The sequence below is a fragment of the Tarenaya hassleriana genome, unplaced genomic scaffold (genome assembly GCF_000463585.1).
Source record: "Tarenaya hassleriana unplaced genomic scaffold, ASM46358v1 Cleome55, whole genome shotgun sequence".
Taxonomy (NCBI): domain Eukaryota; kingdom Viridiplantae; phylum Streptophyta; class Magnoliopsida; order Brassicales; family Cleomaceae; genus Tarenaya; species Tarenaya hassleriana.
Genome location: NW_010968113.1, coordinates 679,273 through 695,211, shown reverse-complemented (window position 1 = coordinate 695,211; position 15,939 = coordinate 679,273). Strand labels below are relative to the sequence as shown.

The 15,939-nt window shown below is 40.4% G+C and overlaps 2 protein-coding genes and 1 long non-coding RNA gene across 5 annotated transcripts in view; 2 read left to right on the top strand and 1 right to left on the bottom strand.

Moving 5' to 3' along the window:
• Nucleotides 1–2,843: 2,843 nt before the first annotated feature.
• On the bottom strand, nucleotides 2,844–4,835 carry LOC104798647. 3 transcript variants are annotated; one of them, XR_769477.1, is made up of 3 exons: nucleotides 4,770–4,833; nucleotides 4,592–4,593; nucleotides 2,844–4,464 (listed from the first exon to the last, which is right to left on the bottom strand). It is a non-coding gene; the product is annotated as an uncharacterized LOC104798647 (long non-coding RNA). The 3 variants fall into 3 exon arrangements; XR_769476.1 differs by lacking the exon at nucleotides 4,592–4,593 and having other exon boundaries at nucleotides 4,770–4,835; XR_769475.1 differs by lacking the exon at nucleotides 4,770–4,833 and having other exon boundaries at nucleotides 4,592–4,704.
• Nucleotides 4,836–10,711: 5,876 nt separating this feature from the next.
• On the top strand, nucleotides 10,712–11,591 carry LOC104798658. Its single transcript, XM_010520828.1, has 3 exons — nucleotides 10,712–11,050; nucleotides 11,149–11,205; nucleotides 11,322–11,591. Exons 1-3 carry the CDS (start codon nucleotides 10,712–10,714, stop codon nucleotides 11,589–11,591), a joined length of 666 nt encoding a protein of 221 aa, XP_010519130.1.
• Nucleotides 11,592–13,052: 1,461 nt separating this feature from the next.
• LOC104798657 overlaps nucleotides 13,053–15,939 on the top strand; it is a 33,001-nt gene continuing 30,114 nt past the window's right edge. Inside the window, exon 1 of the mRNA XM_010520827.1 lies at nucleotides 13,053–13,394. Within this exon, the coding sequence (XP_010519129.1) occupies nucleotides 13,053–13,394 (342 nt within the window). The remainder of the gene's footprint in view (nucleotides 13,395–15,939) is intronic.

Sequence of the window (15,939 nt, the reverse complement as noted above, 5' to 3'; positions counted from 1 at the left end):
AAGAGAGAGAGTGAGCAAACGGAGGGAGAGAGCAAACGGAGGAGAGAGAGAACGCAAATGCTGGAGGAGAGAGAATGAAAACTGATAATGAGGAGAGAGAAATCGACACTGCTTTTTAGGAGGAAAATTATTATTTTTATTTATTTTAATTTTATTTGTTTTATAATATAAGGGTATAATGGAAATTGTACATATGGAAAGGGTATATGTGAAGGGGGTGTTTTTTTTTTGAGGGAAGGGTACTCCATGAAGTACAAGTAGCATTTTAAGGGCATTTTTTATAATGCCTCTATTGTACATGTGGGAAGGGTATATCTGAAGGGGGTATTTTTTTTTTCTGAGGGAATGTTACTCCATGAAGTACAAGTATCATTTTAAGGTCATTTCTGATAAACCTCCGATTTAATCAGTTCGGTTCGGTTTGGTTTTCGCACAATAAAATTATAACCAACAATTAAATCTATTATTCCGGATACCCGTATCTCGGATACTCGTAAATCCCAAAATCTCGAATAAAAATCTTATAATTAAATATCCGAACCTTCCGTATCCAAATCCAAATACCCCGATTTTTCTAGGTATCCGACCCGTGTCACCCCTAATAATAAATCTTTGGCATTCACCCATTTTGCCTCAGCCCACCCTTCCCCTTTCCAATGTACCAAGTACTTCGTCCGTTAGTTCTTCTTACTCATTTCTAAAGTCTCGTGATTAAGTATCTCTTGGATCTGCTTCTCATATTGCTTTCGGATCATTGGTGGAGCTCTCTTTGTTTGTCTCTGTTCGGTGCCCTCCTCATTCTCAAGATACTTTTCAAGAAACTCACATGGAACTAGGCATGGGCATTCGGATCGGGTTAATCGGGTTCGGATAAAACCGACCCGATTAATCGGTTTTCGGTTCGGATCGGTTATGTAAAAAATAACCGATCGGTTTTTGTCATCCCATAATCGATCGGATCGGTTCGGTTCGGGTAAATACCCGATCGGTTTCGGTTATTTGAATAAACCGAAATTAAATTAAAAATTAGGGTTATATTTTCCTCCTCGACATTCATCTGCTTCGAACTCCGCTCTGCCATTAGCGAAGCCAAGCTCTTCTTCCTCCCTCGAGCTTGACTCCATCTCCTCAAGCTCGACTCAATTCAACTCCCTCCTATCCGTCGCCGACGTTCGCCTGTGTCTGCGTCGTGTCTCTCTCCACTGCTCTCATCGTTTTTCATCTCTCTCTACATCTCTCGTCACCGTTCGTGTCTCTCTCTACATCTCTCGTTGCCAGCCTCCTCTCTCTCTCTGCATATCTCTTCGCCGGTCTCCTCTCTCTCTGCACCTCTCGTCGTCGACTCGTCGGTCGCCTCTCTCTCTGGTCTGCCTCGCTTCGGTTCGTCGCCTCTCTTTGACTGTAAGTTCCATTCTTCTTCTCCCTATTATGTGATTTCTTTTTATCCTTATGTCGATCTCGTGCTCGTCGTTGTCGGATCTCTGTGATTTTTGTTGTGAGTTCCTGTCGACAATCGGATATAGATTGTTAATGTGTGAGAATGAGTTTTTTGATATGCAATCTACTGTGAGTGTTGTATTTGGTTAACAGATGGTGATAATCAACATTCTTCTTTTAATTTTCTGAATGTGTGTCATCTAATAAACCCTTCGATGGAAGTTCATCAGGTTTTCTGCATTGTTCTCAATATTTGGGTTTTGATTTTTTTTTTGTGCATGACTTTGAATTTAGAAATATTTAGTTAGTTTTGTTTATTTAGAATTTTTTGTTGGATGGAGTTTATGTGTCATGGGAGATTTGTCTTTCCCGATCATATTTCATTCATAAACAATTGACAAACATAGTACTCTATTTTGGAATTTTCGCTAAAAAACTTCTCATTCTGATTTTTTTTATTTATGTTATATTTGTTGATTTTTAACTCTATATTTTTTTAAACAGTTAGAAAAATCAAAATTCACAATAAGTTAAGGTTGAAGAATGAGTTGGTGACAAAAGAAAAAAATCTATCTTCAAATTCACAATTATCTCAGAAAACAGAGAGGATAGTTCCGTCAAAGACGATAGTTTCAGCGAGATCGAATGTATGGAGTTATTTTTACCAAGCTTAATGATAATCCAAAAAAGTGTTCTTGTAATTATTGTGGCTTTGTATTGACATGATGTTCATCAATGGATACAAGCAAATTAAGAAATCATATTCAAGACTTGCAATAACTTTTTTTTATCGAATATTTGTTTGGATAAACCCGAACCGAACCCGAAAAAAACCGAACCGAACCCGAACCGAACCGATTAAAATTATATATCCGATTGGATATGAATATTTCAAATCCGAATAACCCGAACCCGAAATAACCGAATCCGAATAACCCGATCCGATCCGATCGCCCACCCCTACATGGAACCTCGGATGAACTTTCAGCCTATCCGGTAATCTCAGCCGATAAGCCACCGTCGTTATAATCTTCTTATTACGCAAGACGTTTGACGCAATCAAAGTACAACATTCCTCATGTCGGATACCATATACATCTCAGGTCAAAGGATCTAATTAGGGGTGGCCATTTCAGGTTTCGGTTCGATATTTCGGGTTCGATTATTTCGATTACAAAGAAATCATGCCGAAACGATTATATAGATTTAATCAGTTCGGTTCGGTTGGTTTTCGCATAATAAAATTATAGCCAAATGGTTAAATCTATCGGTTTATTCGGTTCGATTTTAGATCGGTTCGGTTATGATAAATTTTAAAAAAAGAATATTAATCTTCCAAAAACTTCAAAATGATCAATCCAAATAAGTCTACAAAATGATTAATCCTTAAAATATTATAAAAAGTCTACAAAAATTTCAAATTTCATTACCACAATTCTGTTTAAAAAAAACTGCAACTTCACATTAACCAAACGAACATTACTTCAAACATATCATACCAAAAGACAACAACACAAATCTGAGAGTGAGATGACGAGCAAGACTCAGGAACACAAAGATTCGATACAAAGATTGAGAGAGATGAGACCACCGATGAGATTCAGGAATACAAATCGGAGAATACATGACAGAGACTGAAAGAGACGGACCAATCAACAGATCCGATACAAAGATTGAGAACGAATCTGAGGAGATGGAGAAGCCGTGACAGAGACTGAGAGAGATGAGACCTGTAACGACCCAAAATCCGGTATTTTGACCCGTTGAATCGTCACTTAGGTTTTTAAAAAAGAAAGATTCGGTTTATTCTTAATACCATACTATCATCTCAAAATCTACAGCGGAAGTCTCAATAATGAAATTCTAACATAAGTCTAAAAATATTGAACTCATAAAAATAAAAATCTAAAGCATCGTGTCTCTTGCAATTACCAAGTCCTACCACTTGATCTGCTTCACCTTTCACTTGTGGAAAAAAGGAAGGGGCGAGCACGCGAATAGTTCAGTGAAGTTGCAAGATTATAAACCTCGCCTCCGTACCGAACATAGACAATCAAATAGAAAACAAATTCAATCAACATTCAACTCAAGCAAAACTCAATCTATTAATTCACGTTCTTCTACTGACTTTTCTTTATTCGATTCTTTAAAACGAGTCCAGACTCTAGGACTATTCAATACCCCTCAGACTTAGTTTAAAACTCTTTTTATAAAACAAAACCAAAGATATCGTTATAACCCTCTACGGATCGCCGCCGTAGTCAGGTTATCAAAACACGACCAATAGTAATAACCCTCTACGGATCGCCGCTGTAGTCGGGGTTATCACTCCACATGGATCGCTGCCATGCCCGGGTCGTTATGCCATCACATACGGATCACCGCCGTACCATGACCTCAAAACTCAACCAATAGCAATAACTCTCTACGGATCGCCGCCGTAGTCGGGGTTATCACTCCACACGGATCGCTGCCATGCCCGGGTTGTTATCATACCATCACATACGGATCGTCGCCGTACCATGGTCTCAAAACTCAGTTTTAAAATATTTTTAGCACAGTCAGAGGTTACATCCTAGTCCCTAACTCAATTCTCTACTTCTCTCATCTTTCCAAACATCATGCCAAAGTTTATTTAATATCAAAAGTTCAACTCATTCTAACGGTCTAATGATATATTAAGAAACGTCATCACATAACATGTACGTCATAAGCCATAATCACTCAACAAGAATTTATCAAATATAAATCATCATGCATTATTCATCAATCATCGATTATCGATCATTAATCATCATTCATCAATCATCAATCATCAATCAACATACATCATGAATCCGCAAGAAATTTAAGGCGTCTATCCTAAAGTCCTAACCGCATGATATCTACGTTCCCTATCATCATGTCTAAGCAAATAGAAGAAAGAGGAGTTCTGTCGAGTTCCCTCACCTCGTTCTAAATGATGGATCGTGAAAGATCCACTCTAATCCTTGATCCCGAATCCAACAAACCCAAGATCTTCTTCACCTATGATTAATTAATAATTAATAATCCTAATAAAAAAAACAATCATTCCAAAAATCTATAAATACTTTGATTTTCGGTAAAAGGTTTTGAATTTAGAATTATGGGATTGAAAAAATTTAAATCGTACCACTGAAAAAGATTCCGACGATGATACGGATGAAATCACCACGGTGAAAGAAAAAAAGGAAAATTAATAAAAATAATAATAAGAAGGAGAAGAAGAAGACAAAAGGAGATGTAGAGAAATAGAGAGATAACGTGAGAGAGATGAGAGATGAAGATGAGAGAAGAGAGACAAGAAGTACCTTGTTTGTGTGAGAGAGAGAGATGATGAGGAATGTGACATTGTGTGAGAGGAAGGGAAAGAGAGAGAGAAGAGAGAGAATGAAAGTGGCGGCCAAGTTGGGGAGAAAGAGAAAGAAGATAAAAAAACCCTAAAAGATTTGCACTCTAAGCCCTTTTTTTCCTTTTAGTTTTAATTTTGTTCTAAATTTTTATTTGGTGATGAAATCCTCAATTAAATTACCGATTTTTCCTAATTTTTTTTATTAATCAATTAAACCCTAATTAACTCTTCTAAAAAAATATGGTCGTTATAAGACCACTGATGACAGAGGAAAGACGACGACAATCTGGAGAAGAAAGCGGTAACCCACCTAGGGATCCGAAACGAGAGGAGACGGAGAGACGAGAGGCAACAAAGAGACAAGAGGAGACAGAGACGAGAGGGGACGACGATTTAGACCCTCGACGGTGACGGTGACGGTTACGGTGACGGCGACGACGATGGTGAGATGAGAGACGGAGCTTGAGTCGAAGACGACCGCGTGAGTCTGAGAGAGAGACGGTAAAAGACTAGAAGTGAGCTGTAAAAAAAGTAACCCTAGAGTACAGGTTAAAAACTTAAAACTTTTAAAAAAACCTAATAACGGATCGAATAAGCGCGGTTATTCAGTTATCAACCGAACCGAACCGAGGTTGAGAATTACCGCGTATTTCATGAGTCGCTCTTATTCGGTTCAGTTCGGTTCGATTATTCGGTTATTAACCGAAATGGCCACCCCTAGATCCAATCGAAAACCTATCACATGAGATTCAAGTAATGACTCATGTCCATGTGACAATCTCATACGGATCATCTAGTAGGGGTGGGCACGAGTCGGATACCCGAAATTTTAGGATTACCCAAACCCGAATCCGAACCCGAAATTTTTATAAAAAAATTACCCGAGTCCAAACCCGATGTGATCGAGTACTCGAAAATTGGATATCCGAGATAATATTCGGGTACTCGCGAGTATTCGAACCCGAATTTTAAAAACAAAATTTTAATAAAAACGTAGATAATTAAATAATATCTTGTATAAAAATAATCCAAATATGAAAAAAAAACATATTAAAACTTAATTTTTTGAAATAACATATTGGTATCTTTTACTCATAGAATACATTCGATCAACTAACTATATGTAAAACCAAAAAAGAACCAAACAAAAATCTGAACAAGCTAAAACCCAGTAAGAAAATGAGAACGCAATGAGAAAATCAACTGCAACTCCCTTTCCAGATGATTTAATAGCCCAATTATGTCAAAACAACAACGAATTTGATATTAATATATGTTGATATCTATTTCTTTATCCCCACTAGTTAAACACCATCAGAATATCAACTGTGACATAACACCCACGGAGAAAACATAGAAGGAATAATCTTTCCAACACCAAGTGATCGGTTAGTTCATCAAACAAACAAACAAATCAACATACAACCCAAATCACACCATCTACCCAAATATCAAACAAACAAAATGTTAAAGCAATAAAAGAGCATATTCAACATCTAGAAGTTCAAATCAACAAATGGAAGTATGGAGCTGAATTTGGAAAGCACATAAGGGAAGAAATGAAAAGAGGAAAGAAGACAGCTGCACCTAAGAGAAAAAGGAAGAACACAAATTTAGAAGATATTCAGAGATTCGATTGCAAAAGTGAATAAAGGCTGAAAGAAGTGCTTGAGTCGGTGTTGCTGAGATCATTGAGAACTATTGTATTCTTGAGAGTAAAAGGGGAGCTTGGTACGGGAAACACTGGTGAGAGTTATCTGAGAAAACGTGAGGTTGAATTGAGGGGGATCCTTGCAACAACAAGCGAACTGCTCACGAAGCCTAGACGAGTTCTAGGGCGACACGTGGTGTGTGTTATACACAGTGTGTTTTGGGCTGATAGAATTTCTTGTGAGACTGAAAGTTTCATTCAGGGGGAGTGAAACTGGTTTGAGTATTACTTGGAAAATACTGAAGTGTATTTGACTCATATCAAAGAAATAGAATCAGTTTGAGTATTTTGTTTTGATCTATCGTGTGAAGTATATTTTTCAATTGGTATCAGAGCAGGTCACCGATCGTAGGAAATTGTTCCTCTCATATCGGTGTTGCGATTCAGTCACACACGATGGAAGGTTTTAAAGACCTACAATCGCTCGGAAAGACAGTCATGCTTGACTCAACCAATTATGGGCATTGGAAAGTCAAAATAAGCTCGTACATTCGTGGATTAGACGAAGACACTTGGAGTGCGGTTATTGATGGCTGGACTAGACCAACTGAAGTTATCGATGGAGTTATAAAAGCAAAACCAAAAAGTCAATGGACACCTCAAGAGAAGAAGGACTCTTCTATGAATCAGAAGGCACTGTCGATAACATTCAGAAGTGTGTGTCATGAGGAATTTGAGCATATTCAAGGCTGTGAAACTGCCAAGGAAGCTTGGGTACCTTGGAACTTATTCATGAAGGAACTTCTAAGGTAAAAAGGAATAGATTGGACATGATCGATCTACAGTTTGAGCGTCTAAAGATGGGTGATAATGAAGGTGTCAAGGAATTCTGCGGTAAACTGAGTGCATTGTCGAATGAGGCAAGTGTCCTTGGTAGGAAGATCACTGATGACAAGCTGGTGAAGAAACTTCTGAATAGTTTACCAGCCAAGTTTCATTCACAGATCCTGGTGTTCGAAGGAGTTAACAATCTAGATACAGTCACATTCAAGGAAGCAGTGGGTACTTTTGCTGCCCATGAATTAAGGCTACAGCTAATGAATGGAGGGTCTTCTGCTCATTCACGAAAAGGAGTGGCTCTACATGTTCCAGAATCTAAAGTGACTGATCAGGAAGTTAGAAAAGGTGTGAAAAGCAAGAAGTTATCTGAAGAGGAACTACATGAAGAGATGTCCCTTGTTGTTAGAAAGTTCAACAAATTCTTCAAAGGAAAGAAGAAATTTGGACAGCAAAATGATCGAGATGCTAGGAAGTGTTTGGAATGTAAAGGTACAGGGCATTGGAAGGCAGAATGTCCAAGTATCATCAAGAGGGAGAGTGTACTGAAGAATCTCAAAGAAACTCAATGTTTTGAATGCAAAGGATTTGGTCATACAAAGCTGGAATGTCTCAAGAGTAAAGGAAAGTCACTGATTACTCATGAGGAGGAGACTACAGATTCCGGAAGCGATAGTGAAGGAGAGGATTTGTCAAATTTTGTGGCCTTTCTAGGAGTAATCGAGGAAGAAGGAAGTCAAGAAGTAGAGAGTGATGAAGAAGAAATCACAGAGGAAGAACTCTTCAAAGAAATGATCAAACTCGTGCATATGAATAAACAACTCATCAGTGAAAAACAACAACTGGAGAAGGAACTCAGACATGTGCAAGTCTAACTGACTAAAACTCAACAAGAGCTGACCCAGAAAGAGGAGGAGGCTTCTATCATGAAGTGCCAGTTGGAAGAAACCAAGAAGAATCTTCATCTTCTAGGAAGTGGTACTGGGAAACTGGACCATTTACTTGTATAGGCCGAAGTTCTGGTGATCACTCTGGCCTTGGGTATCGAGGAAAAACGGAGTCCAGTTCCAAGTTTGTATCAGGTGGAAACTTGACGCACGAAGCACCTGTGCCAGCATTCAGAATCCTGTAACCATAATGATTTGTGGGGCAGTCAATCTACAGACAAAGAGAAAGTCGGACTTGCTATCACTGTGGCAAAGTGGGACATATCAGGCGAAACTGTTTCTATCTAAAAGGAAACAGAGATAATCCAAGGTACACACTATCACCTTACAATTATCCTGCCTGGAATCTCAGATGGGATCGGAAGTCTGATCTGAAGTGTAATGTGGCTTACACTACTGAGAATAGTGATAACTCGAGTGTTTGGTATCTCGATAGTGGATGTTCTAGACATATGACAGGAAATCAAAGTCTGTTGCAAGACTTTGTGGAGACCCAAAAGGGCGGCAGTGTTACTTTTGAAGATGGTAAACAAGGTAAAATTTTGGGTAAAGGGACACTAAACTACGATGGATTGCCTAGATTGGCAGATGTTAAAGTGGTACAAGGTCTGAAAGCAAACCTTATCAGCATTAGTCAGCTCTGTGACAATGGAATGCGAGTTAAGTTTACAAAGAACGCCTGTTATGTAACTGATGAGACAAACAAGTGTGTATTGACAGGGAAACGTAATTCCAACAACTGTTACACTTGGATCAACTCGGATGGGATCTCTGCTCAGAAGACATGTTTGATGGTGAAGAAAGATGAGCTGGACCTTTGGCATCAAAGACTGGGCCATATTAATATGCGAACATTGGTCAAGCTATCTAAATCAGGTGCTGTTCGAAATCTTACAGAACTTTCTCACAGTGACAAGTTTGTCTGCAAAGCATGTCAGCTCGGTAAACAGATTCGGATAAGGCACAAGAAAACTGTAGAGATACATACATCACGTATTCTGGAACTTATCCATATGGATCTAATGGGGCCAATGCAAACTGAAAGCTATGGTGGAAAGCGATATGTTCTGGTTTGTGTTGATGATTACTCAAGGTTTACTTGGGTTCGGTTCTTACGAGAAAAATCAGAAGCTTGCTTAGCCTTCCAGCATCTAGTTCTTCAACTGAAGAATGTGAAGGGATTGGTGCAACGCATTCGAAGCGACCATGGTAGGGAATTCGAAAATGACATGTTTCAGAGATTTTGTGACACACATGGGATCTGTCATGAATACTCATCTCCTAAATCTCCGCAACAAAACGATGTGGTGGAGAGAAAGAACAGAACACTGCAAGAGATGGCTAGATCTATGCTGCATGCTAAAAATGTTGCCATCTGGTTCTGGGCAGAGGCTATGAGCATGGCTTGTTACCTAATAAATCAGATTTATCTTCAATATGGGATGGCTAAGACTCCGTATGAGATTTGGAAAGGGAGAACTCCACCTCTCAAGTATGTTCATATTTTCGGATGCACTTGTTATATCTTAAATGACAGAAAATACTTGGGAAAAATGGATGCAAGAAGTGATGAGGGCATCTTTCTCGGATATGCACAAAACTCTGCTGCCTATAGAGTTTTTAATCTCCGTACTAAAACCGTGATGGAATCTGCTAATGTCGTCTTTGATGAAGAGAAGGTGCCAGAACCTACGGAAGTCTCTCTTCCTCCAATTGTTGCTACACAGACCTCAGAACCACTTCATGATAAGTCAACATCTGTTGAGAAGACGGAATCTAATGCCTCATCCTCTGACTCCGATCACGTTGATGATCAGGATATCCCTATATATTTAAGACAATATCCGTCCATCGGAATCATTCTGCTGGTGATGTCATTGGTGACATTCATGATTCCCGACAAACTAGAGGTAAACCGAGGATTAATTATAGAGATTTAGTTCGGTTTACATGTTTCAACTCACAGATTGAACCCAAGCGAGTTTGTGAAGCACTTGATGATGAGTTCTGGGTTCGGACTATGCAAGATGAGTTGGAGCAATTTGTCCGGAATGATGTCTGGTACCTGGTTCCACATCCTCAACATACTAATGTTATTGGGACCAAGTGGGTGTACAAGAACAAGTCAAATGAGCTCGGAGAAATCGTTCGCAACAAAGCTCGTCTGGTGGCTCAAGGATATACTAAGGTTGAGGGAGTTGATTTTGATGAGACTTTTGCACCCGTGGCTCGTCTGGAAACCATCCGCCTACTCCTCGGTGTTGCTTGCAGCCTCAATTTCAAACTTTACCAGATGGATATTAAAAGCGCTTTTCTTAATGGGATCCTGCAAGAGGAAGTGTATGTGGAACAACCCATTGGTTTTGAAGATCCACATCATCCTGATCATGTTTTTCGGCTGAAGAAGGCACTGTATGGACTCAAAGAGGCACCTCGGGCTTGGGAAAGGTGGACGAATTTGTGAAGATGATGAGTGATGAGTTTGAGATGAGCAAGTTTGGAGAATTAAATTTCTTCCTCGGGCTACAAGTCAAACAAACAGATGATGGCATGTTCATCTCCCAAAGCAAATATGCTCGGACGTTGGTCAAAAGATTTGAGTTAGATGGGAGTAAATCTGCAAAAACACCAATGTCCACTACTACAAAGCTGACTCATGATGAAGATGGAGAAGATGTTGATCCTAAGCTATGCAGGAGAATGATTGGAAGTCTACTTTACTTGACCGCAAGTAGACCTGATCTGTGCTTGAGTGTGGGCATTTGTGCAAGATATCAGGCCAAACCGAAAAAATCTCATTTGCAGGCAGTTAAGTGAATCATCAAATATGTGAAAGGAACTGTGGAATATGGGTTACATTATATGAAAGATAAGCTGTGAGCTTGTGGGATTCTGTGATGCAGATTGGGGAGGTCATGCTGATGATAGACGAAGTACTTCTGGAGGTTGTTTCTTTCTTGGTAACAACATGGTGGCATGGCACAACAAGAAACAAAACTCTACATCCTTATCCACAGCTGAAGCAGAATACATAGCCTTGGGAAGTTGTTGTACTCAACTTATGTGGATGCGCCAGACGCTCTCCGATTACGGTATCAACTTACCTTGCTTTACTGCTTATTGTGATAATACGAGTGCCATTAACATTTCAAAGAATCCTGTTCAGCACTCTCGAACTAAGCATATTGAGATTCGTCACCATTTTCTACGAGAACAGGTTGAGAAGAAAACCTTGATCATTGAGTATATTTCTACTGAAAAACAATTGGCTGACATATTTACTAAACCTCTAGATATGAACAGGTTTGTTGGTTTGCAAAAATCCCTCGGTGTGGGGGAACTCTGAGTATTTTCTCAAGTTTTTTAAAGAAGTGTGCAGGAAGAGGTATAAGTCAGTGGATGTGAACTTCAAAGAGATGGGTACGAAAGTCAGAAGTACTTCACTATTTCTCAGGTATATCTCGCTAATACAGATTTATATAACTGATTCTGTTGCTCCTCTGTCATGGTAAACTAAAAGGAATAAGACTTGAAAGTAACCATGATATGAGTAAACTCATGAGGTGCTCGGGTCTAAGTTGGGAGATAGCATTCTATGTGATGGTCTAAGGGCAAAAAAAAAGGGGGAGAAATGAAGTTGTCACATTGATGATAACAAGAGATTCTGAATACTTCGTCCTAGAAGTTCAGAATCTGAATTGCTCTGCAAAATAGTTTAAATTTGTGTAAGACTTGAGAAGCATCTGAGAATGTGTGAAGTGCAACCGATGGTCGGATTAATTTCAGCGATGTGAGTGTCTTAGTGACAGGTATCTCTGACCTCATCATATTTACTTAGAATTTTTGTTTATCGAGCTTACTATCAAACTTGTGATTATTTAGAAGAGTTAGTATTTTGAATATGCTAAAATTGTGCTTCAGCGGGAATTGAAAAATAATCAGGTTTATTTTCAAAATTTGAATTACTCGTACTAAAGACAGGGGTTGCTGAACGTGCCCTAAATTATCGAATTCATAACTCACCCACGATCAAGTTTTTCTCTCTCTCTCTTCTTGGTGGCTCGGATTTCACGGTGCTTTGTTTCAGAAAGGATTTCAATCACAGATGGCGAACAAGAAGACTGGAAAGATTACTAGACCAGGGGAGCGTCGCTCAGCACGACACGCTGCTCGACAGGCTCGTGATTCAGGTAACCCTATTCTTCCTGTGGTTATCGAAGAACCAACGGTCATGGATACAGGTGAGGAACAAGAAATCAGAACACAGGAGCATGCAATCCCAGAGGAGATGGAAAAATCAGACTCAGAGGTGATTCTGTTGCAGACGAAAAGAAGAAAGACGAAATTGAGCAAGGATGTGGCTGATCGGACTCGACCTGCTGAGCAATCGGTACCTGAGTCCTCTCATTCTGAGGATGCTGCGTCGCTGAAGCATTCAACTGAGAAGGATCTGACAAAGGAACAAGTTCAAGTGAGAATGGCTCAAGAAGAAATTCCAGTTGAGGAAAGAGCAGGTGATGGATTAAATGTCAGTTTGGACAATCCCCCGAAATCTGAAATTCACACTCAGAGGCAGGAACAAGATGAAACAGGGTGTGCCAGGAAAGACATGAATGATGACACTACTGAAATAGATGGGATGAGCGATGAGCGTACAATCACTAAAACCCTAGAGGAATCACCAAAGGAAGATAATGCGGCTACAGTGACAGAGACTCAATCTCGTGCCACCGAAGTTCTTGTTCCAGCAAGCTGAGACAACTCGGATAGTCCCTTGATCGTCCTGCAACAAAAGGTGAAAGCTAAAATGACCAGGAAACACAAAACAACTTCGGGTTGTGAGAAGGAGATCTCAAGAGGTCCTCACAGGCCGCAGAGACCCAGTAAAGCGAGGGAGGGAAACACTGCAGGATCATCTGCACCAACTGCTCAGACCAGTGAATCAGGTGATAAAGCTATCAAACCCCTCTCTGACAAGTTCTTATCTGCTGAAACAAAGAAGAGATTTGAGAAATTTAAGGGGGTTGAGGTTCTGGCAGAAAGGAACGTGAATGTTATGGATTTCCGAAAGAATAATGTTTGGGATCTGTTTGCTGAACGTCAACTTACTGGAACCATGACTTATGCATGCTCATTTAGCAAAGGACTTGTGAGAGAATTCTATGCCAATCTTGTTGGTTTAGTGCTCTATGATGTACTGTTTATGAGCTTTATTTAGATACATTTGATGTATTGATACTTTCTATGGTTTATGAGAGTATTTGATTCATTACATGTTCTTGCATACTAGATGTGTTATGAAATCCATATAGATGATCATAAGTATTTGGATACGATCACAATCATAGGTATTCGTTGGAGAACGGAATACTGGATTGACCCGCATGAGATTGTCACATGGACTAGCGTCATGACTTGAATCTCATATGACGGTTCCATGATTGGATCCTAAGACCTGAGATATCTACGGAATCCAACATGAGGAGTTGCGTGCTTTGATTACGTCAAACGTCCTGATGAGGAGTTGCGTGCTTTGAATACGTCAAACGTCCTGCGTAACAGGAGGACTATAAAGGCGTGTATCAGGTACGAAACGAATCATGTGCTGGATTGTAGATAGTCAAGACGGGATTTGTACCTCTCATAAAAGAGAGAGATATCACTGGGCCCCTCGTGTGAGCGAGACTGTAGAAATGTGTGGCCGCACTATAGACGAACGTCGTCTATTTCAGACAGTCGAACTCAGTAAACGAGAAAGCAGTCAAATCAGATAAGGTGGCTTGTCCATGCCTTATATTCGACATATGATATCGTGATACAAAAGGATCATCAACCGGAATCATCACTGGCGTTCGTAAGATCACGAACAAACTCTATTCGAGATAGGTAGTCATAGTGTCTTGCTAGAGACCGCCTATGTCTTGTATATCCGGAATAGAGATTTGGGGTTATACTGCTATATCGAATGAGCCTACAGGGTCACACACGCAGGGAAGGACAAATGCACGAGAAAACGTCGAGAAATCTGGACAAGAGGTCCAGACCGTTCGGTCTAGGAGTGGACAGAACGGACCGGAGCATCTAGTTCGAACGGACCAAATTGTTGGACCGAACGGACTAGAGAGTCCAGTCCGAACAGACCAAGTGTTGGACCGAACGGACTGACCTGTCGGTCCGAACGGACCTAGTTATGAGACTGGTTCGAACGGACCAAGTGTCCAGACCGAACAGACTACTAAGCAGTCCATTCGGTCTGAGGTTCGGATTTAATTTTAAAGTCCGGATCTAGGGTTAATCACTTGAATAAGAGGAGATTAATAACCCTAACACTAGGGAGCCGAAAAAGTGAACTTCTTCAGACCTTTTTGGAGAGTCTAGAGGGTTGAAGAAGTGATCTAAATCTCGTTTTCTCAAAGCACATCATCGAATAGAAGATTCGAGTCCTAGCAGACAAGTTTCAAAGGTTGGAATCCATCCCGAGGTGTGGATACGTGTAGAGGGCAAGGTATTCTTCCTGCCTACAGTGATCGGACGAACACATCAATTGATACAGGCCCCGGATCGATTGAGGTAAGCGTTCTATCGTTTCTATAAGATCATGCATGATAGGTTTTAGGGTTTTATCAAAATTTTTGTTTTTCATCCGCTGCGCAAACCTTAGAACTGATCTCTTAGAAATTAGATTCGCTCTTGAGATCCCAGGAAAACCCAACAGTGGTATCAGAGCCTGGTTGCTCTGCATGATTTTGTTAGAACCCGATCACGCACGTTATAGGATTTGAATTGTTTGAAACCGTGTTTGCTTTGATGCTATGCATGATTTGATTATGGATCTAGGGTAGATTTCATGTTCTTTGTTGTGTGCAAGAGGCTTCTGTTCTGAGTTCGCAGGCGAAAACGGGGTCGAATTCGGATCTGAATCGGGACCGAAACAACGAAGAACGTGATCTAATCGCGTTTTTTCCGTCTAGACCGAACGGTCTGGTCCTCTGGACCGGACGGTCTAGGGTTCGTCGTTTCTCTGGGCTAGACGATCCAGTCCGTTCGGACCAAGATGTTGGACCGAACGGACTAAGGTGTGCAGACCGAACGGACTGCTTAGTCAGTCCGTTCGATCTAGGTCACTAGTCCGAGAGAGAAGGTCTGAAGGGGCAAGAGTCCGGACCATTGATCTGGACCGAACGGTCTGGAGAGTCAGACCGAACGGACTGAAGAGTCAGACCGAACGGACTGACCATTCCAGACCGAACGGACCGACGCAGACCCGAAGACCGAACCGCGTAGACCGATCGGTCTAGGTACCGACGCTTCACCAAAATTTGATTTTTCGTTTCAGGATCTGGTTTGAGCAATTGTTGCTTAAAACCGATCAACTGTGTTTCAGAATAACATGATTCTTTCTTATGGATGGTCATAATGAATGAATGTATGTAACATAATCAAGATATTATATATGTTTGATTGAGTGGGAGCTTCGGGATTGGGATTGCATAATCGATTGGATTGTCCATTCGGATTATGAACAATCATTGCACAGAAACCGGTTAGATCTAGGAGCTCTACGAGTAAAGCACTTGTCAAGGCCTCGATCGTACGTGTCATGGGCCATGCCAAAGCTGGGTGTGCCGTATTATCTTGGTGAGGCAAGATGGAGAAATGGTGGTTCTCATAGCTTGAAAGTAGATGCTTGATCT

Excerpts from the sequence above, each read along its gene's own strand:
- LOC104798658 (XM_010520828.1), top strand. The coding sequence starts at position 10,712 with ATGATGAGTGATGAGTTTGAGATGAGCAAGTTTGGAGAATTAAATTTC. Across the intron at positions 11,051-11,148 it reads CGAAAAAATCTCATTTGCAG|ATTGGGGAGGTCATGCTGAT; the intron begins GCAGTTAAGTGA and ends TCTGTGATGCAG. Across the intron at positions 11,206-11,321 it reads TGGAGGTTGTTTCTTTCTTG|ACGCTCTCCGATTACGGTAT; the intron begins GTAACAACATGG and ends TGGATGCGCCAG.